The sequence below is a fragment of the Salvelinus fontinalis genome, chromosome 1 (genome assembly GCF_029448725.1).
Source record: "Salvelinus fontinalis isolate EN_2023a chromosome 1, ASM2944872v1, whole genome shotgun sequence".
NCBI classification, from domain to species: domain Eukaryota; kingdom Metazoa; phylum Chordata; class Actinopteri; order Salmoniformes; family Salmonidae; genus Salvelinus; species Salvelinus fontinalis.
In genome coordinates this window covers 96,657,464-96,679,324 of record NC_074665.1, presented here as the reverse complement: position 1 = coordinate 96,679,324, position 21,861 = coordinate 96,657,464, and the positions used below count along the sequence as shown (strand labels likewise).

The 21,861-nt window shown below is 43.4% G+C and overlaps 1 protein-coding gene across 17 annotated transcripts in view; it reads left to right on the top strand.

The window, feature by feature from the left end:
* The window catches only part of jakmip3 (Janus kinase and microtubule interacting protein 3), a 133,561-nt gene that overhangs the window by 35,887 nt on the left and 75,813 nt on the right, over positions 1-21,861 (top strand). For all 17 annotated transcript variants that reach the window (XM_055936985.1, XM_055936988.1, XM_055936987.1 and 14 more), the window contains exon 2: positions 12,308-12,599. In XM_055936985.1, the coding sequence (XP_055792960.1) occupies positions 12,450-12,599 (150 nt within the window). In that variant the 5' untranslated portion in view covers positions 12,308-12,449. The remainder of the gene's footprint in view (positions 1-12,307; positions 12,600-21,861) is intronic.

Below are 21,861 nucleotides of genomic sequence, written 5' to 3'. Positions count from 1 at the left end.
CCTTGTTCAGGGGAACAGTTGGTTAAACTGCCTTGTTCAGGGGAACAGTGGGTTAAACTGCCTTGTTCAGGGGAACAGTGTGTTAAACTGTTAAACACACACATCCAAGGTGGCTTAGCAGTTCAGACGTCTTTTTCCGTATTGTCGTGTCGTGTCCTGTATATATATATATTTACACCTTTTCTTCACATATCTTTTATTTATTTTATTATCCAAGAACTCAACTACAAAAGCTTTCCTGCAAAAGCTTTCCTGCAACCCGCTTCACCAATTACAATAAGTATTATTTACCTCAATCTGAAAATCCATCGTGGAAGATAGCCAGGGGCTAATTCAGAAGCTAGCCTGAAAGCTAACCAGAAGCTACTCCGATAGCTAGCCAGAAGCTAATCTGTAGCTGCCCCGAAATTAGCCGGTTTGCTGGCTAGCGTTGGTGTTTCAGCTGCCCATGTTTTGCGGTCATCAGCTATTCCTTTAGCTCGATAATCTACCGGCACTTTTGTGCAACGCGACTCGGACCGGAGCATTCCGGGACTTTTTTTCTCTCAGTTTCCCCGGATTCCAACCGCAGGCTCTGGACACTTGCACCTTGATTTCGCAGCTAGCTAGCTGCATACCGTGTGACTATTGGCTTACGTCGACCCCGGAGCAAACTCAAATCATGCTGGAGCTAGCCAGCTGAGGAGTTCCATCACCATCCGGAGCCGTTTCTTTTGTTGCTGCTGCAGATACGGAACCCCACCGGGCCTTCACGACTGACTGCCGACGTTATCTGCCCGAGGGATTTATCCAACCGGCACCTCCGTCCCGACGTTACCTGAACGCTCATCTGAGGCCCGCTAATCGTTAGCTGTCTTATCGGCTGCTATCTGAACAAAACCCCACTACACGGAACCTACCGACGGAAACGCACGAGGTATCTACAAACAGACCTCCATCCTATGCTGCTACCGATAGCCATATACCCGGCCAGCTGTCTGGATCGCCACGACCCCAACCAACCTCTACTCACTGGACCCTTATTGATCACTCGATTAAGCATGCCTCTCCTTAATGTAAATATGCCTTGTCCATTGCTGTTCTGGTTAGTGTTTATTGGCTTATTTCACTGTAGAGATTCTAGCCCTGCTCTCTATACCATATCCAACCTCTCAGTTCCACCACCCACATATGCGATGACATCACCTGGTTTCAATGATGTTTCTAGAGACAAGATCTCTCTCATCATCACTCAATACCTAGGTTTACCTCCACTGTATTCACATCCTACCATACCTTTGTCTGTACATTATTCCTTTAAACTATTTTATCGCCCCCAGAAACTTCCTTTTACCCTCTGCTCTAGTAGCTCTAGGCGACCAATTCTCATAGCTTTTAGCCGTACCCTTATCCTACTTCTCCTCTGTTCCTCTGGTGATGTAGAGGTGAATCCAGGCCCTGCAGTACCTGGCTCCACTCCTATTCCCCAGGCGCTCTCTTTTGATGACTTCTGTAACCGTAATAGCCTTGGCTTCAGGCATGTTAACATTAGAAGCCTCCTCCCTAAGTTTGTTTTGTTCACTGCTTTAGCACACTCTACCAACCCGGATGTTTTAGCCGTGTCTGAATCCTGGCTTAGAAAGACCACCAAAAATTCAGACATTTTTATCCCCAATTACAATATTTTCAGACAAGATAGAACGGCCAAAGGGGGCGGTGTTGCAATCTACTGCAAAGACTGCCTGCAGAGTTCTGTTATACTATCCAGGTCTGTTCCCAAACAATTTGAACTTCTACTTTTAAAAATCCACCTCTCTAAAAACAAGTCTCTCACCGTTGCCGCCTGCTATAGACCACCCTCTGCCCCCAGCTGTGCTCTGGACACTATATGTGAACTGATTGCCCCCCATCTATCTTCAGAGCTCGTGCTGCTAGGCGACCTAAATTTGAACATGCTCAACACCCCAGCCACCCTACAATCTAAGCTTGATGCCCTCAATCTCACACAAATTATCAATGAACCTACCAGGTACCACCCCAATTCCGTAAACACGGGTACCCTCATAGATATCATCCTAACAACCTTGCCCTCCAAATACACCTCTGCTGTTTTCAACCAAGATCTCAGCGATCACTGCCTCATTGCCTGCATCCGTAATGGGTCAGCGGTCAAACGACCTCCACTCATCACTGTCAAACGCTCCCTGAAACACTTCAGCGAGCAGGCCTTCCTAATCGACCTGGCCGGGGTATCCTGGAAGGATATTGATCTCATCCCGTCAGTAGAGGATGCCTGGTCATTTTTTAAAAATGCCTTCCTCACCATCTTGAATAAGCATGCCCCATGGTTCTCTCCTGACCTGACTGCCCTTAACCAACAGAAAAACATCCTATGGCGTTCTGCATTAGCATCGAACAGCCCCCGTGATATGCAACTTTTCAGGGAAGCCAGAAACCAATATACACAGGCAGTTAGAACAGCCAAGGCTAGCTTTTTCAAGCAGAAATTTGCTTCCTGCAACACAAATTCAAAAAAGTTCTGGTACACCGTAAAGTCCATGGAGAATAAGAACACCTCCTCCCAGCTTCCAACCGCCCTGAAGATAGGAAACACTGTCACCACCGACAAATCCACTATAATTGAGAATTTCAATAAGCATTTTTCTACGGCTGGCCATGCTTTCCACCTGGCTACCCCTACCCCGGACAACAGCACTGCCCTCCCCTCTGCTACTCGCCCAAGCCTTCCCCATTTCTCTTTCTCCCAAATACAGTCAGCTGATGTTCTTAATGAGCTGCAAAATCTGGACCCTTACAAATCAGCCGGGCTAGATAATCTGGACCCTTTCTTTCTAAAACTATCTGCTGAAATTGTTGCCACCCCTATTACTAGCCTCTTCAACCTCTCTTTCGTGTCGTCTGAGATCCCCAAAGATTGGAAAGCAGCTGCGGTTATCCCCCTCTTCAAAGGGGGGGACACCCTTGACCCTAACTGCTACAGACCTATATCTATCCTACCCTGCCTTTCTAAGGTCTTCGAAAGCCAAGTCAACAAACAGATTACCGACCATTTCGAATCACACCACACCTTCTCCGCTATGCAATCTGGTTTCAGAGCTGGTCATGGGTGCACCTCAGCCACGCTCAAGGTCATAAACGATATCGTAACCGCCATCGATAGGAAACAATACTGTGCAGCCGTATTCATTGACCTGGCCAAGGCTTTTGACTCTGTCAATCACCACATCCTCATTGGCAGACTCGACAGCCTTGGTTTCTCTAATGATTGCCTCGCCTGGTTCACCAACTACTTCTCTGATCGAGTTCAGTGTGTCAAATCGGAGGGTCTGTTGTCCGGGCCTCTGGCAGTCTCTATGGGGGTGCCACAGGGTTCAATTCTTGGACCGACTCTCTTCTCTGTTTACATAAATGATGTCGCTCTTGCTGCTGGTGATTCTCTGATCCACCTCTACGCAGACGACACTATTCTGTATACTTCTGGCCCTTCTTTTGACACTGTGTTAACAACCCTCCAGGCGAGCTTCAATGCCATACAACTCTCCTTCCGTGGCCTCCAACTGCTCTTAAATACAAGTAAAACCAAATGCATGCTCTTCAACCGATCGCTGCCTGCTCCTGCCCGCCTGTCCAACATCACTACTTTGGACGGCTCTGACTTAGAATATGTGGACAACTACAAATACCTAGGTGTCTGGTTAGACTGTAAACTCTCCTTCCAGACCCACATCAAACATCTCCAATCCAAAGTCAAATCTAGAATTGGCTTCCTATTCCGCAACAAAGCATCCTTTACTCATGCTGCCAAACATACCCTTGTAAAACTGACCATCCTACCAATCCTCGACTTCGGTGATGTCATTTACAAAATAGCCTCCAAAACCCTACTCAATAAATTGGATGCAGTCTATCACAGTGCCATCCGTTTTGTCACCAAAGCCCCATATACTACCCACCACTGCGACCTGTACACTCTCGTTGGCTGGCCCTCGCTTCATACTCGTCGCCAAACCCACTGGTTCCAGGTCATCTACAAGACCCTGCTAGGTAAAGTCCCCCCTTATCTCAGCTCGCTGGTCACCATAGCAGCACCTACCCGTAGCACGTGCTCCAGCAGGTATATCTCTCTAGTCACCCCCAAAACCAATTCTTCCTTTGGACGCCTCTCCTTCCAGTTCTCTGCTGCCAATGACTGGAACGAACTACAAAAATCTCTGAAACTGGAAACACCTATCTCCCTCACTAGCTTTAAGCACCAGCTGTCAGAGCAGCTCATAGATTACTGCACCTGTACATAACCCATCTACAATTTAGCCCAAACAACTACCTCTTTACCTACTGTATTTATTAATTTATTTATTTTGCTCCTTTGCACCCCATTATTTCTGTCTCTACTTTGCACTTTCTTCCAATGCAAACCAACCATTCCAGTGTTTTTTTTTTAGTTTTTATTTTACTTGCTGTGTTGTACTCACTTCGCCTCCATGGCCTTTTTATATTTTTATTTATTTATACATATATCTGTTTGCCTTCACCTCCCTTATCTCACCTCACTTGCTCACATTGTATATAGACTTATTTTTTTTTCCACTGTATTATTGACTATATGTTTGTTTTTACTCCATGTGTAACTGTGTTGTTGTATGTGTCGAACTGCTTTGCTTTATCTTGGCCAGGTCGCAATTGTAAATGAGAACGTGTTCTCAATTTGCCTACCTGGTTAAATAAAGGTTAAATAAAAAATAAAAATAAAAAAACTGCCTTGTTCAGGGGAACAGTGGGTTAAACTGCCTTGTTCAGGGGAACAGTGGGTTAAACTGCCTTGTTCAGGGGAACAGTGGGTTAACCTGCCTTGTTCAGGGGAACAGTGGGTTAACTGCCTTGTTCAGGGGAACAGTGGGTTAAACTGCCTTGTTCAGGGGAACAGTGGGTTAAATTACCTTGTTCAGGGGCAGAATGACAAATTTTTACTTTGTCAGCTCAGGGATTTGATCTAGCAACCTTTCGGTTACTGGCCCAACACTCACTAGGCTCCTGTCGCCCCAGTTTACAATCTTTCACCCCCCCCCCCTCCTCTCTCCTGTCACTATTCCCCAGGTTGTTGCTGTAAAAGAGAATGTGTTTTCAGTCAACTGACCTGGTAAAATAAGGGTTAAATCAATATAAAAGATACAGTCATTAGTGTGCAGCTCACATCCCTCCTCTCCTCCTCCTTTATTGCTCTCTGTATTCCTCCTGCTCTGTCAGAGGTCAGGGTTTGTAAGGGAAAAGTCACATCTGTTATGTGGACTAAATTGTGACGGTATTGGCCTGGTGGGCACTGAGACACAGTAGCATTTATCATGGACACTGTCTGTCTGAGATACAGAACAGCACAGGGGATATAGTACAGCTTCGCTTGGTCCAGGAATTAAATGTTTCAGCTCCAATGTCCAATTGTACTGTATTTTTTCACTGTCAGACAGCTAGTGTTTTGGTAACTGTCAGATCAAAATGTCTTCTCTTTAGGAATATTGCTGCCAACTTGCCATAGTTATACTTTTATTTATATTTTTTCTCGATATTTCTTCACTAAAGGTTGAGCATTCAAATCTTTCTTATTGAATGTTAGTATACGGCCCGTTCCTCTGCTGTGGCGTGAGAGATATATTCCCAGTGGTCCAGAGATACGTTATTACTCAATGTGGCCTATTTATAGCTACCTATTACAATAGTATAGTTATTACAGTTTTAGAGGCTCACACATCATTTCTCATATGACATAAGGTTTTCTCTAGTGAATGAGACTACACCCTCTCCCTCTTTCCTCCTCTCTCTCTCTCTCTCTCTCTCTCTCTCTCTCGCTCTCTCTCTGTCTCTGTGTGTCTCTCTCTCTCTGTCTCTCTGTGTCTCTCTCTCTCTGTCTTTGTGTATCTCTCTCTCTCTGTCTCTCTGTCTCTCTGTGTCTCTCTGTCTCTGTGTCTCAATTCAATTCAAGGGGCTTTATTGGCATGGGAAACATGTGTTAACATTGCCAAAGCAAGTGAGGTAGATAATATACAAAAGTCAAATAAACAATAAAAAATGAACAGTAAACATTACACATACAGAAGTTTCAAAACAATAAAGACATTACAAATGTCATATTATATATATGCAGTGTTGTAACAATGTACAAATGGTTAAAGCACACAAGTTAAAGTAAATAAACATAAATATGGGTTGTATTTACAATGGTGTTTGTTCTTCACTGGTTGCCCTTTTCTTGTGGCAACAGGTCACAAATCTTGCTGCTGTGATGGCACACTGTGGAATTTCACCCAGTAGATATGGGAGTTTATCAAAATTGGATTTGTTTTCGAATTCTTTGTGGATCTGTGTAATCTGAGGGAAATATGTCTCTCTAATATGGTCATACATTGGGCAGGAGGTTAGGAAGTGCAGCTCAGTTTCCACCTCATTTTGTGGGCAGTGAGCACATAGCCTGTCTTCTCTTGAGAGCCATGCCTGCCTACGGCGGCCTTTCTCAATAGCAAGGCTATGCTCACTGAGTCTGTACATAGTCAAAGCTTTCCTTAAGTTTGGGTCAGTCACAGTGGTCAGGTATTCTGCCACTGTATACTCTCTGTTTAGGGCCAAATAGCATTCTAGTTTGCTCTGTTTTTTTGTTAATTCTTTCCAATGTGTCAAGTAATTATCTTTTTGTTTTCTCATGATTTGGTTGGGTCTAACTGTGCTGTTGTCCTGGGGCTCTGTGGGGTGTGTTTGTGTTTGTGAACAGAGCCCTAGGACCAGCTTGCTTAGGGGACTCTTCTCCAGGTTCATCTCTCTGTAGGTGATGGCTTTGTTATGGAAGGTTTGGGAATCGCTTCCTTTTAGGTGGTTGTAGAATTTAACGGCTCTTTTCTGGATTTTGATAATTAGTGGGTATCGGCCTAATTCTGCTCTGCATGCATTATTTGGTGTTCTACGTTGTACACGGAGGATATTTTTGCAGAATTCTGCATGCAGAGTCTCAATTTGGTGTTTGTCCCATTTTGTGAAATCTTGGTTGGTGAGCGGACCCCAGACCTCACAACCATAAAGGGCAATGGCTGATTCAAGTATTTTTAGCCAGATCCTAATTGGTATGTTGAAATTTATGTTCCTTTTGATGGCATAGAATGCCCTTCTTGCCTTGTCTCTCAGATCGTTCACAGCTCTGTGGAAGCTACCTGTGGTGCTGATGTTTAGGCCGAGGTATGTATAGTTTTTTGTGTGCTCTAGGGCAACGGTGTCTAGATGGAATTTGTGGTCCTGGCGACTGGACCTTTTTTGGAACACCATTATTTTGGTCTTACTGAGATTTACTGTCAGGGCCCAGGTCTGACAGAATCTGTGCAGAAGATCTAGGTGCTGCTGTAGGCCCTCCTTGGTTGGTGACAGAAGCACCAGATCATCAGCAAACAGTAGACATTTGACTTCGGATTCTAGTAGGGTGAGACCGGGTGCTGCAGACTGTTCTAGTGCCCGCGCCAATTCGTTGATGTATATGTTGAAGAGGGTGGGGCTTAAGCTGCATCCCTGTCTCACCCCACGACCCTGTGTGAAGAAATGTGTGTGTTTTTTGCCAATTTTAACCGCACACTTGTTGTTTGTGTACATGGATTTTATGATGTCGTATGTTTTACCCCCAACACCACTTTCCATCAATTTGTATAGCAGACCCTCATGCCAAATTGAGTCGAAGGCTTTTTTGAAATCAACAAAGCATGAGAAGACTTTGCCTTTGTTTTGGTTTGTTTGGTTGTCAATTAGGGTGTGTAGGGTGAATACATGGTCTGTTGTACGGTAATTTGGTAAAAAGCCAATTTGACATTTGCTCAGTACATTGTTTTCATTGAGTAAATGTACGAGTCTGCTGTTAATGATAATGCAGAGTATTTTCCCAAGGTTACTGTTGACGCATATTCCACGGTAGTTATTGGGGTCAAATTTGTCTCCACTTTTGTGGATTGGGGGGATCAGTCCTTGGTTCCAAATATTGGGGAAGATGCCAGAGCTAAGGACGATGTTAAAGAGTTTTAATATAGCCAATTGGAATTTGTTGTCTGTATATTTGATCATTTCATTAAGGATACCATCAACACCACAGGCCTTTTTGGGTTGGAGGGTTTTTATTTTGTCCTGTAACTCATTCAAGGTAATAGGAGAATCCAGTGGGTTCTGGTAGTCTTTAATAGTTGATTCTAGGATTTGTATTTGATCATGTATATGTTTTTGCTCTTTATTCTTTGTTATAGAGCCAAAAAGATTGGAGAAGTGGTTTACCCATACATCTCCATTTTGGATAGATAATTCTTCGTGTTGTTGTTTGTTTAGTGTTTTCCAATTTTCCCAGAATTGGTTAGAGTCTATGGATTCTTCAATTACATTGAGCTGATTTCTGACGTGCTGTTCCTTCTTTTTCCGTAGTGTATTTCTGTATTGTTTTAGTGATTCACCATAGTGAAGGCGTAGACTCAGGTTTTCCGGGTCTCTATGTTTTTGGTTGGACAGGTTTCTCAATTTATTTCTTAGATTTTTGCATTCTTTATCAAACCATTTGTCATTGTTGTTCATTTTCTTCGGTTTTCTATTTGAGATTTTTAGATTTGATAGGGAAGCTGAGAGGTCAAATATACTGTTAAGACTTTCTACTGCCAAGTTTACACCTTCACTATTGCAGTGGAACGTTTTACCCAGGAAGTTGTCTAAAAGGGATTGAATTTGCTGTTGCCTAATTGTTTTTTGGTAGGTTTCCAAACTGCATTCCTTCCATCTATAGCATTTCTTAATGTTACTCAGTTCCTTTGGCTTTGATGCCTCATGATTGAGTATTGCTCTGTTCAAGTAGACTGTGATTTTGTCTCTCTCTCTCGCTCTCTCTCTCTTGCTCTCTCTGTCTCTCTGTGTGTCTCTCTCTGTGTCTCTCTGTGTCTCTCTCTGTGTCTCTCTGTGTCTCTCTCTCTGTCTCTCTGTCTCTGTGTGTCTCTCTCTCGCTCCCTCTCTCTCTCTTTCGCTCTCTCTCTCTTGCTATTTCTCTCTGTCTCTCTGTGTGTCTCTCTCTGTGTCTCTCTGTCTAGAAAGCTATCTCTCTCTCTTTCTTCCCCTCCCTCCCTCTCTTTCTCTTTCTCTCTCTGTCTCTCTCTCTCTCTTTCTCTTTCTTTCTCTCTGTCTCTCTCTCCCTCTCCCCCCCCCCCCCCCTTCCTCTATTTCCCTGTTCCTGCTCTATCACTGTGATGGATGAGCGTCTCTACAGGCTGTTCTGTAAGGAGATGATGCAGAGGAGAGAAGCCCAGGCTGTTGAACTGTTTGCTGACTTTACATACCACGGTTATGGGGAGAGAGCTATATTCTAGATGTGTGTGTTTCTAGTTCATTTCATCTCTGTGCTGATGGACTTAGTATTTATGCAGCAGTCTGTCACAACAGACTCATTTCCCAGCAGTGTAAAATGTATTGTTTTAGTGATCGTTTCACTGTCTTTTGGTCATGATGTGATTTGCTCAAACTGTCTGTAATATTCTGTGATCAGTCCTTCAATTGTCGTCATATGAACATGTGTCCTGTAGATTCATGACAATTCACAGGTTTTGCACCTCTCTCTCTTGATTATTTTGTGTCCAGTCTGGACTGGCTCATGTATAATTCAACTAGCGTGCTGGTCGGGTAGAGAGAGAGCTGTGGCTTGGAAACGTGTCACTGTATTGGATTTCTCCGGCCAACACACAACAAAATGCCTGTATTTAATGTAGTCCTCATGTACCAAGGGCTATGTGTTCCCTATTGGACATACTGTAGATCAGTGGTTCAACAGAGGGGGGGGGGGGGACTAAAAAGCTTTGAGATTTTAAGCTAACGTACTGTAGGGACTACAAACCTAGTTGCACCGAAGGCTTACATGGATATACGTATTTAGGCTGATAGACGTTGACATAGATGTACATATGGCTACCACCCGGTTACTCAACCCTGCACCTTAGAGGCTGCTGCCCTATGTACATAGACATGGAATCACTGGTCACTTAATTAACGGAACTCTAGCCACTTTAATAATGTTTACATTCTGCATTACTCAACTCATATGTATATACTGTATTCTACTGTATTTTAGTCAATGCCACTCTGACGTTGTTCATCCTAATATTTATATATTTCTTAATGACATTCTTTTACCTTTTAGATCCGTTTGTATTGTTGTGAATTGTTAGATATTACTACACTGTTGGAGCTAGGAACACAAACATTTCACTACACCCACAATTACATCTGCTAAACATGTGTATATGTGACCAATAACATTTGGTTTGATTTGATCCGAGTGGATCTGCCATGGAATATCGATTAACATTAGTGTACTCACTTTACACATAGTTGCTGTTATCTGATGGTACGAAAAACTAACAGGGCAAGTCAAGGATGTTTTTGTGTGATTGAATTGTCGAACACAGGTGAATGTTATGAGCTTTGTGAAAGCAGTCTGATCTCATGAGAGCTCACATTGCGTTTTACTTCACGTGAGCACAGCGGTCAGTCTATTTGACCAGGCTAGAATGTTATTATAGGAGGCTGACGATGAGAAGAGGATTAGAGGATTGGGTCGGTGTGACGTGATGCAGATTTACCTTGTCATGACACAATGTTGGAGAAGACTTTCGAAGACTCTCCTGATGTTTATATTATCCTAATCTTTAAGTCTACGTTTTGCCTAGCCAACATTTCTCAGAGATTCAACAGAATGGGAAACCGAAAATGCTTGGGAACCTGAAGTTACCCTTGGGAAGTCCTGGTGGAAACCAGTGCAAGGCAAATCTGTCTGCAAGGCTGCTTGTGGAAACCGGTGCGAGGCAAATCTGTCTGCAAGGCTGCTTGTGTAAAACGGTGCGAGGCAAGTCTGTCTGCAAGGCTGCTTGTGGAAACCGGTGCGAGGCAAGTCTGTCTGCAAGGCTGCTTGTGGAAACCGGTGCCAGGCAAGTCTGTCTGCAAGGCTGCTTGTGGAAACCGGTGCGAGGCAAGTCTGTCTGCAAGGCTGCTTGTGGAAACCGGTACGAGGCAAGTCTGTCTGCAAGGCTGCTTGTGGAAACCGGTGCGAGGCAAGTCTGTCTGCAAGGCTGCTTGTGGAAACCGGTACGAGGCAAGTCTGTCTACAAGGCTGCTTTTGGAAACCGATGCGAGGCAAATCTGTCTGCAAGGCTGCTTTTGGAAACCGATGCGAGGCAAATCTGTCTGCAAGGCTGCTTGTGGAAACCGATGCGAGGCAAATCTGTCTGCACGAATGCTTGTGGAAACCGGTATGAGGCAAGTCTGTCTACAAGGCTGCTTGTGGAAACCGGTGCGAGGCAAATCTGTCTGCAAGGCTGCTTGTGGAAACCGGTGCGAGGCAAATCTGTCTGCAAGGCTGCTTGTGGAAAACGGTGCCAGGCAAGTCTGTCTGTAAGGCTGCTTGTATATGCCGTAGTAGAGCTTGAATTGTTGACACACTTACAGTTAGAATAATTCTAGACACCCTCCATATGGTTCATATACCTGTTTATCACGTAACTCTGTTTCTGTCTTGTGTTTTCCTTGTTATGAATGAATCAACAGTCTAACTTGTAATGAATTAATCAACTTGTTATAAATGAATCAACTGTCTAACTTGTTATGAATGAATCAACTTGTTATAAATGAATCAACTGTCTAACTTGTAATGAATGAATCAACTTGTTATAAATGAATCAACAGTCTAACTTGTAATGAATGAATCAACTTGTTATAAATGAATCAACAGTCTAACTTGTAATGAATGAATCAAATTGTTATAAATGAATCAACTGTCTAACTTGTTATGAACGAATCAACTTGTTATAAATGAATCAACAGTTTAACTTGTTATGAATGAATCAACTGTCTAACTTGTTATGAATGGATCAACTTGTTATAAATGAATCAACAGTTTAACTTGTTATGAATGAATCAATAGTCTAACTTTAGAGAACAAAAATAAAAATGTAACCTTTATTTATCTAGGCAAGTCAGTTAAAGAACAAATTGCTATTAACAATGACGGCCTACCCCGGCCAAACCCTAAACTGGATGACGTTGGGACAATTTTGCGCCGCCCTAATGGGACTCCCAATCACGGCCGTTTGTGATACAGCCTGGAATCGACCCAGGGTCTGTAGTGTCTCTAGCACTGAGATGCAGTGCCGTTAACCTGCTGCGCCACTCGGCAGCCCCAACTTGTCAAAAAAGGATCAACAGTGTAACTTGTTAGAAAAGGAGCAACAGCCTCTTCACTAAAATGTTGTGTTGTGTCTTGTTGTTCCAGGTGGACCAGAAGATGTAGCTGAGGACGGCAGGCTGACAGAAGGCTGAAGACACTAGAGAAGGTTCTCAGGTGCTTCCTCCAGAGAGAGGGGAGGGGGGGGGGGGGGCTTGGGCCCTTGGAGCACCACCTCCAGAGCCTCACCATGTCCAAGAAGGGGCCCGGGGGGGCCGGGGCTGGGGGCCGAGGCAAGATGGAGAGGGCCGATACGTTGACGGCCCTGCAGGCTGCCAATGAAGATCTGAGGGCCAAACTCACAGACATCCAGATAGAACTACAGCAGGAGAAAAGCAAGGTGGGAACTATAAGACACACATTGATTTAACATGTGTTCCACCAGGAAGTCTCATGGATGTTAGAAGACCTCTTTGCCAAGGCAGGCCTGAGGCACTACAGGACAGGCAGTGGTTTTTAGATTGGTGTTTTTAGACATACCCTCAAGGCAGATGGAGTGGTATACAGACAGGTTACCAATATGTCTGTGACTTTCAGTATTTGATGAGGAGGAACTTGGAAAGGAGTGAAGTCTGTCTCATGGTGGGATAAAATGATGAAACATCCATGTTACCACTCAAAGCAGCCGCTGGCAGTGTATTTTTTGTATTTTTATTTTTTATTTAACCAGGCCAGTCAGTTAAGAACAAATTCTTATTTACAATGATGGCCTACACCGGCCAAAACCTGGAGGGCGCTGGGCCAATTGTGCACCGCCCTATTGGACTCCCAATCACGGCCGGGTTGTGATACAGCCCGGGATTTGAAGCAGGGTGTCTATAGTGATGCCTCTAGCACTGAGATGCAGTGCCTTAGACCACTGTGATACAGCCTGGAATGGAACCAGAGTCTATAGTGATGCCTCTAGCACTGAGATGCAGTGCTTTAGACCGCTGTGATACAGCCTGGAATGAACCCAGAGTCTATAGTGATGCCTCTAGCACTGAGATGCAGTGCCTTAGACCGCTGTGATACAGCCTGGAATGAACCCAGAGTCTATAGTGATGCCTCTAGCACTGAGATGCAGTGTCTTAAACCGCTGCGCCACTCGGGAGCCCAGTATTCCAACAGACGTCTCTTCCACTGTAGATTATATTTCTCTCTGCACTGAACGATCTCCTCTGTGTTAATTCATTACAGGGGTAATGTGGCATTACTGTAGTACAGCTTGGCTAATACGTATTCCTGTCTATGGTATGAGTCACAAATGGATCCCTACTCCTTACCAAAGTACACTACTATGGGTCTTGATCCCTATAGGTCCTGTAATACGCTGTAAAGGGAATAGGGTGCCATTTGGGAAGCAAGCCTATGTAATCTGTGTACGATGGGACTGTTTCAATGTCAGTGTGCTAGTTGATTGACAGCCTGAGGGGCTAATGGTTCGGCTGGGGGGGCGGGGGCATGCCTGACATGTACCTGTCATTGGCTGTGTGTTTTGATTGACAGCCTGAGGGGCTAATGGTTCGGCTGGGGGGGCGGGGGCATGCCTGACATGTACCTGTCATTGGCTGGGTGTTTTGATTGACAGCTTGGGGAGCTAATTGCATAGCTGAGACTGTTAATGACATGTCCATGTCATTGGCTGTGTGTGAATGCCTTGTATAGGGGAGGAGCTGGGAGTACATTAGCTAACTTTCCACTGCTGAGTGTCTGTTTAACTTGTCAGGACATGCTTTACATAATGAGCAGTATTCTGTTAGTCTGGCTTTAGGCTCACTGGAAAGTAACTGTGGGAAGAGACTAGCTTGGCTCCTCTGTTTGGTTACATTGACGAGGGGCACCACAACAATATCATTATGTTGTGATATGTTGTGAGTTTTATATGAATTGTCTTGATTGCATGTCCCATACTGTCCCAACAGAGTAGTGGTCACTGGTCAGTATGATACGATGGTAACCCCAATGTCTCTGAAACAGGTTTCTATTGAGCTACAGCCAATCAAATCAAACTTTATTAGTCACATGCGCTGAATACAACAGGTACTGTGAAATGCTTGCTAACAAGCCCTTAACCAACAGTGCAGTTCAAGAAAGAGTTAAGAAAATATTGACCAAATAAATAAAAAATATATAAATAAAAAGTAACACAATAACAATAACAATAACAAGGCTATATACAGGGGATACCGGTACCGAGTCAATGTGCGGGGGTAGTCGAGGTAGTTTTACATGTAGGTAGGGGTGAAGTCACAATCCCCATCAAGAACCTGTGAAGAGATGAAGCACCATGCCTGAAGAATGTTTCACCCACTATGATGTCATAATAAGGATACTTATCACCCACTATGCAGGTTTATTTCAGACAATATGATGTCATAATAAGGATACTTATCACCCACTATGCAGGTTTATTTCAGACAATATGATGTCACAATAAGGATACTTATCACCCACTATGCAGGTTTATTTCAGACAATATGATGTCACAGTAAGGATACTTATCACCCACTATGCAGGTTTATTTCAGACAATATGATGTCCCAATAAGGATACTTATCACCCACTATGCAGGTTTATTTCAGACAATATGATGTCACAATAAGGATACTTATCACCCACTATGCAGGTTTATTTCAGACAATATGATGTCACAATAAGGATACTTATCACCCACTATGCAGGTTTATTTCAGACAATATGATGTCACAGTAAGGATACTTATCACCCACTATGCAGGTTTATTTCAGACAATATGATGTCACAATAAGGATACTTATCACCCACTATGCAGGTTTATTTCAGACAATATGATGTCACAATAAGGATACTTATCACCCACTATGCAGGTTTATTTCAGACAATATGATGTCACAATAAGGATACTTATCACCCACTATGCAGGTTTATTTCAGACAATATGATGTCACAGTAAGGATACTTATCACCCACTATGCAGGTTTATTTCAGACAATATGATGTCACAATAAGGATACTTATCACCCACTATGCAGGTTTATTTCAGACAATATGATGTCACAATAAGGATACTTATCACCCACTATGCAGGTTTATTTCAGACAATATGATGTCACAGTAAGGATACTTATCACCCACTATGCAGGTTTATTTCAGACAATATGATGTCACAATAAGTATACTTATCACCCACTATGCAGGTTTATTTCAGACAATATGATGTCACAATAAGGATACTTATCACCCACTATGCAGGTTTATTTCAGACAATATGATGTCACAATAAGGATACTTATCACCCACTATGCAGGTTTATTTCAGACAATATGATATCACAATAAGGATACTTATCACCCACTATGCAGGTTTATTTCAGACAATATGATGTCACAATAAGGATACTTATCACCCACTATGCAGGTTTATTTCAGACAATATGATGTCACAGTAAGGATACCTATCACCCACTATGCAGGTTTATTTCAGACAATATGATGTCACAATAAGGATACTTATCACCCACTATGCAGGTTTATTTCAGACAATATGATGTCACAGTAAGGATACTTATCACCCACTATGCAGGTTTATTTCAGACAATATGATGTCACAATAAGGATACTTATCACCCACTATGCAGGTTTATTTCAGACAATATGATGTCACAGTAAGGATACTTATCACCCACTATGCAGGTTTATTTCAGACACTATGATGTCACAGTAAGGATACTTATCACCCACTATGCAGGTTTATTTTAGACAATATGATGTCACAATAAGGATACTTATCACCCACTATGCAGGTTTATTTCAGACAATATGATGTCACAATAAGGATACTTATCACCCACTATGCAGGTTTATTTCAGACAATATGATGTCACAATAAGGATACTTATCACCCAGTATGCAGGTTTATTTCAGACAATATGATGTCACAATAAGGATACTTATCACCCACTATGCAGGTTTATTTCAGACAATATGATGTCACAATAAGGATACTTATCACCCACTATGCAGGTTTATTTCAGACAATATGATGTCACAATAAGGATACTTATCACCCACTATGCAGGTTTATTTCAGACAATATGATGTCACAATAAGGATGCTTATCACCCACTATGCAGGTTTATTTCAGACAATATGATGTCACAGTAAGGATACTTATCACCCACTATGCAGGTTTATTTCAGACAATATGATGTCACAATAAGGATACTTATCACCCACTATGCAGGTTTATTTCAGACAATATGATGTCACAATAAGGATACTTATCACTCACTATGCTGGTTTATTTCAGACAATATGATGTCACGATAAGGATACTTATCACCCACTATGCAGGTTTATTTCAGACAATATGATGTCACAATAAGGATACTTATCACCCACTATGCAGGTTTATTTCAGACAATATGATGTCACAATAAGGATACTTATCGCCCACTATGCAGGTTTATTTCAGACAATATGATGTCACAATAAGGATACTTATCGCCCACTATGCAGGTTTATTTCAGACAATATGATGTCACAATAAGGATACTTATCACCCACTATGCAGGTTTATTTCAGACAATATGATGTCACAATAAGGATACTTATCACCCACTATGCAGGTTTATTTCAGACAATATGATGTCACAATAAGGATACTTATCACCCACTATGCAGGTTTATTTCAGACAATATGATGTCACAATAAGGATACTTATCACCCACTATGCAGGTTTATTTCAGACAATATGATGTCACAATAAGGATACTTATAGACTTACCAAGGTGGCTTAGCAGTTCAGACGTATTTTTCCGTGTTGTCGTGTCGTGTCCTGTATATATATATATTTACACCTTTTCTTCACATATCTTTTATTTATTTTATTATCCAAGAACTCAACTACAAAAGCTTTCCTGCAAAAGCTTTCCTGCAACCCGCTTCACCAATTACAATAAGTATTACTTACCTCAATCTGAAAATCCATCGTGGAAGATAGCCAGGGGCTAATTCAGAAGCTAGCCTGAAAGCTAACCAGAAGCTACTCCGATAGCTAGCCAGAAGCTAATCTGTAGCTGCCCCGAAATTAGCCGGTTTGCTGGCTAGCGTTGGTGTTTCAGCTGCCCACGTTTTGCGGTCATCAGCTATTCCTTTAGCTCGATAATCTACCGGCACTTTTGTGCAACGCGACTCGGACCGGAGCATTCCGGGACTTTTTTTCTCTCAGTCTCCCCGGATTCCAACCGCAGCCTCTGGACACTTGCACCTTGATTTCGCAGCTAGCTAGCTGCATACCGTGTGACTATTGGCTTACGTCGACCCCGGAGCTAACTCAAATCATGCTGGAGCTAGCCAGCTGAGGAGTTCCATCACCATCCGGACCCGTTTCTTTGTTGCTGCTGCAGATACGGAACCCCACCGGGCCTTCACGACTGACTGCCGACGTTATCTGCCCGAGGGATTTATCCAACCGGCACCTCCGTCCCGGCGTTACCTGAACGCTCATCTGAGGCCCGCTAATCGTTAGCTGTCTTATCGGCTGCTATCTGAACAAAACCCCACTACACGGAACCTACCGACGAAAACGCACGAGGTATCTACAAACAGACCTCCATCCTATGCTGCTACCGATAGCCATATACCCGGCCAGCTGTCTGGATCGCCACGACCCCAACCAACCTCTACTCACTGGACCCTTATTGATCACTCGATTAAGCTTGCCTCTCCTTAATGTAAATATGCCTTGTCCATTGCTGTTCTGGTTAGTGTTTATTGGCTTATTTCACTGTAGAGATTCTAGCCCTGCTCTCTATACCATATCCAACCCTGCAGTTCCACCACCCACATATGCGATGACATCACCTGGTTTCAATGATGTTTCTAGAGACAAGATCTCTCTCATCATCACTCAATACCTAGGTTTACCTCCACTGTATTCACATCCTACCATACCTTTGTCTGTACATTATTCCTTTAAACTATTTTATCGCCCCCAGAAACTTCCTTTTACTCTCTGCTCTAGTAGCTCTAGGCGACCAATTCTCATAGCTTTTAGCCGTACCATTATCCTACTTCTCCTCTGTTCCTCTGGTGATGTAGAGGTGAATCCAGGCCCTGCAGTACCTGGCTCCACTCCTATTCCCCAGGCGCTCTCTTTTGATGACTTCTGTAACCGTAATAGCCTTGGCTTCATGCATGTTAACATTAGGAGCCTCCTCCCTAAGTTTGTTTTGTTCACTGCTTTAGCACACTCTACCAACCCGGATGTTTTAGCCGTGTCTGAATCCTGGCTTAGAAAGACCACCAAAAATTCAGACATTTTTATCCCCAATTACAATATTTTCAGACAAGATAGAACGGCCAAAGGGGGCGGTGTTGCAATCTACTGCAAAGACTGCCTGCAGAGTTCTGTTATACTATCCAGGTCTGTTCCCAAACAATTTGAACTTCTACTTTTAAAAATCCACCTCTCTAAAAACAAGTCTCTCACCGTTGCCGCCTGCTATAGACCACCCTCTGCCCCCAGCTGTGCTCTGGACACTATATGTGAACTGATTGCCCCCCATCTATCTTCAGAGCTCGTGCTGCTAGGCGACCTAAATTTGAACATGCTCAACACCCCAGCCACCCTACAATCTAAGCTTGATGCCCTCAATCTCACACAAATTATTAATGAACCTACCAGGTACCACCCCAATTCCGTAAACACGGGTACCCTCATAGATATCATCCTAACAAACTTGCCCTCCAAATACACCTCTGCTGTTTTTAACCAAGATCTCAGCAATCACTGCCTCATTGCCTGCATCCGTAATGGGTCAGCGGTCAAACGACCTCCACTCATCACTGTCAAACGCTCCCTGAAACACTTCAGCGAGCAGGCCTTCCTAATTGACCTGGCCGGGGTATCCTGGAAGGATATTGATCTCATCCCGTCAGTAGAGGATGCCTGGTCATTTTTTAAAAATGCCTTCCTCACCATCTTGAATAAGCATGCCCAATTCAAGAAATTTAGAACCAGGAACAGATATAGCCCTTGGTTCTCTCCTGACCTGACTGCCCTTAACCAACAGAAAAACATCCTATGGCGTTCTGCATTAGCATCGAACAGCCCCCGTGATATGCAACTTTTCAGGGAAGCCAGAAACCAATATACACAGGCAGTTAGAACAGCCAAGGCTAGCTTTTTCAAGCAGAAATTTGCTTCCTGCAACACAAATTCAAAAAAGTTCTGGGACACCGTAAAGTCCATGGAGAATAAGAACACCTCCTCCCAGCTTCCAACCGCCCTGAAGATAGGAAACACTGTCACCACCGACAAATCCACTATAATTGAGAATTTCAATAAGCATTTTTCTACGGCTGGCCATGCTTTCCACCTGGCTACCCCTACCCTGGACAACAGCACTGCCCTCCCCTCTGCTACTCGCCCAAGCCTTCCCCATTTCTCTTTCTCCCAAATACAGTCAGCTGATGTTCTTAATGAGCTGCAAAATCTGGACCCTTACAAATCAGCCGGGCTAGATAATCTGGACCCTTTCTTTCTAAAACTATCTGCTGAAATTGTTTCCACCCCTATTACTAGCCTCTTCAACCTCTCTTTCGTGTCGTCTGAGATCCCCAAAGATTGGAAAGCAGCTGCGGTTATCCCCCTCTTCAAAGGGGGGGACACCCTTGACCCTAACTGCTACAGACCTATATCTATCCTACCCTGCCTTTCTAAGGTCTTCGAAAGCCAAGTCAACAAACAGATTACCGACCATTTCGAATCACACCACACCTTCTCCGCTATGCAATCTGGTTTCAGAGCTGGTCATGGGTGCACCTCAGCCACGCTCAAGATCATAAACGATATCGTAACCGCCATCGATAGGAAACAATACTGTGCAGCCGTATTCATTGACCTGGCCAAGGCTTTTGACTCTGTCAATCACCACATCCTCATTGGCAGACTCGACAGCCTTGGTTTCTCTAATGATTGCCTCGCCTGGTTCACCAACTACTTCTATGATCGAGTTCAGTGTGTCAAATCGGAGGGTCTGTTGTCCGGGCCTCTGGCAGTCTCTATGGGGGTGCCACAGGGTTCAATTCTTGGACCGACTCTCTTCTCTGTTTACATCAATGATGTCGCTCTTGCTGCTGGTGAGTCTCTGATCCACCTCTACGCAGACGACACTATTCTGTATACTTCTGGCCCTTCTTTTGACACTGTGTTAACAACCCTCCAGGCGAGCTTCAATGCCATACAACTCTCCTTCCGTGGCCTCCAACTGCTCTTAAATACAAGTAAAACCAAATGCATGCTCTTCAACCGATCGCTGCCTGCTCCTGCCCGCCTGTCCAACATCACTACTTTGGACGGCTCTGACTTAGAATATGTGGACAACTACAAATACCTAGGTGTCTGGTTAGACTGTAAACTCTCCTTCCAGACCCACATCAAACATCTCCAATCCAAAGTCAAATCTAGAATTGGCTTCCTATTCCGCAACAAAGCATCCTTTACTCATGCTGCCAAATATACCCTTGTAAAACTGACCATCCTACCAATCCTCGACTTCGGTGATGTCATTTACAAAATAGCCTCCAAAACCCTACTCAATAAATTGGATGCAGTCTATCACAGTGCCATCCGTTTTGTCACCAAAGCCCCATATACTACCCACCACTGCGACCTGTACACTCTCGTTGGCTGGCCCTCGCTTCATACTCGTCGCCAAACCCACTGGTTCCAGGTCATCTACAAGACCCTGCTAGGTAAAGTCCCCCCTTATCTCAGCTCGCTGGTCACCATAGCAGCACCTACCCGTAGCACGCGCTCCAGCAGGTATATCTCTCTAGTCACCCCCAAAACCAATTCTTCCTTTGGACGCCTCTCCTTCCAGTTCTCTGCTGCCAATGACTGGAACGAACTACAAAAATCTCTGAAACTGGAAACACCTATCTCCCTCACTAGCTTTAAGCACCAGCTGTCAGAGCAGCTCATAGATTACTGCACCTGTACATAACCCATCTACAATTTAGCCCAAACAACTACCTCTTTACCTACTGTATTTATTTATTAATTTATTTTGCTCCTTTGCACCCCATTATTTCTGTCTCTACTTTGCACTTTCTTCCAATGCAAACCAACCATTCCAGTGTTTTTTTTATTTTTTATTTTACTTGCTGTGTTGTACTCACTTCGCCTCCATGGCCTTTTTATATTTTTATTTATTTATACATATATCTGTTTGCCTTCACCTCCCTTATCTCACCTCACTTGCTCACATTGTATATAGACTTATTTTTTTTATTTTTTTCACTGTATTATTGACTATATGCTTGTTTTTACTCCATGTGTAACTATGTGTTGTTGTATGTGTCGAACTGCTTTGCTTTATCTTGGCCAGGTCGCAATTGTAAATGAGAACGTGTTCTCAATTTGCCTACCTGGTTAAATAAAGGTTAAATAAATAAAATAAATAAATAAACTTATCACCCACTATGCAGGTTTATTTCAGACAATATGATGTCACAATAAGGATACTTATCACCCACTATGCAGGTTTATTTCAGACAATATGATGTCACAATAAGGATACTTATCACCCACTATGCAGGTTTATTTCAGACAATATGATGTCACAATAAGGATA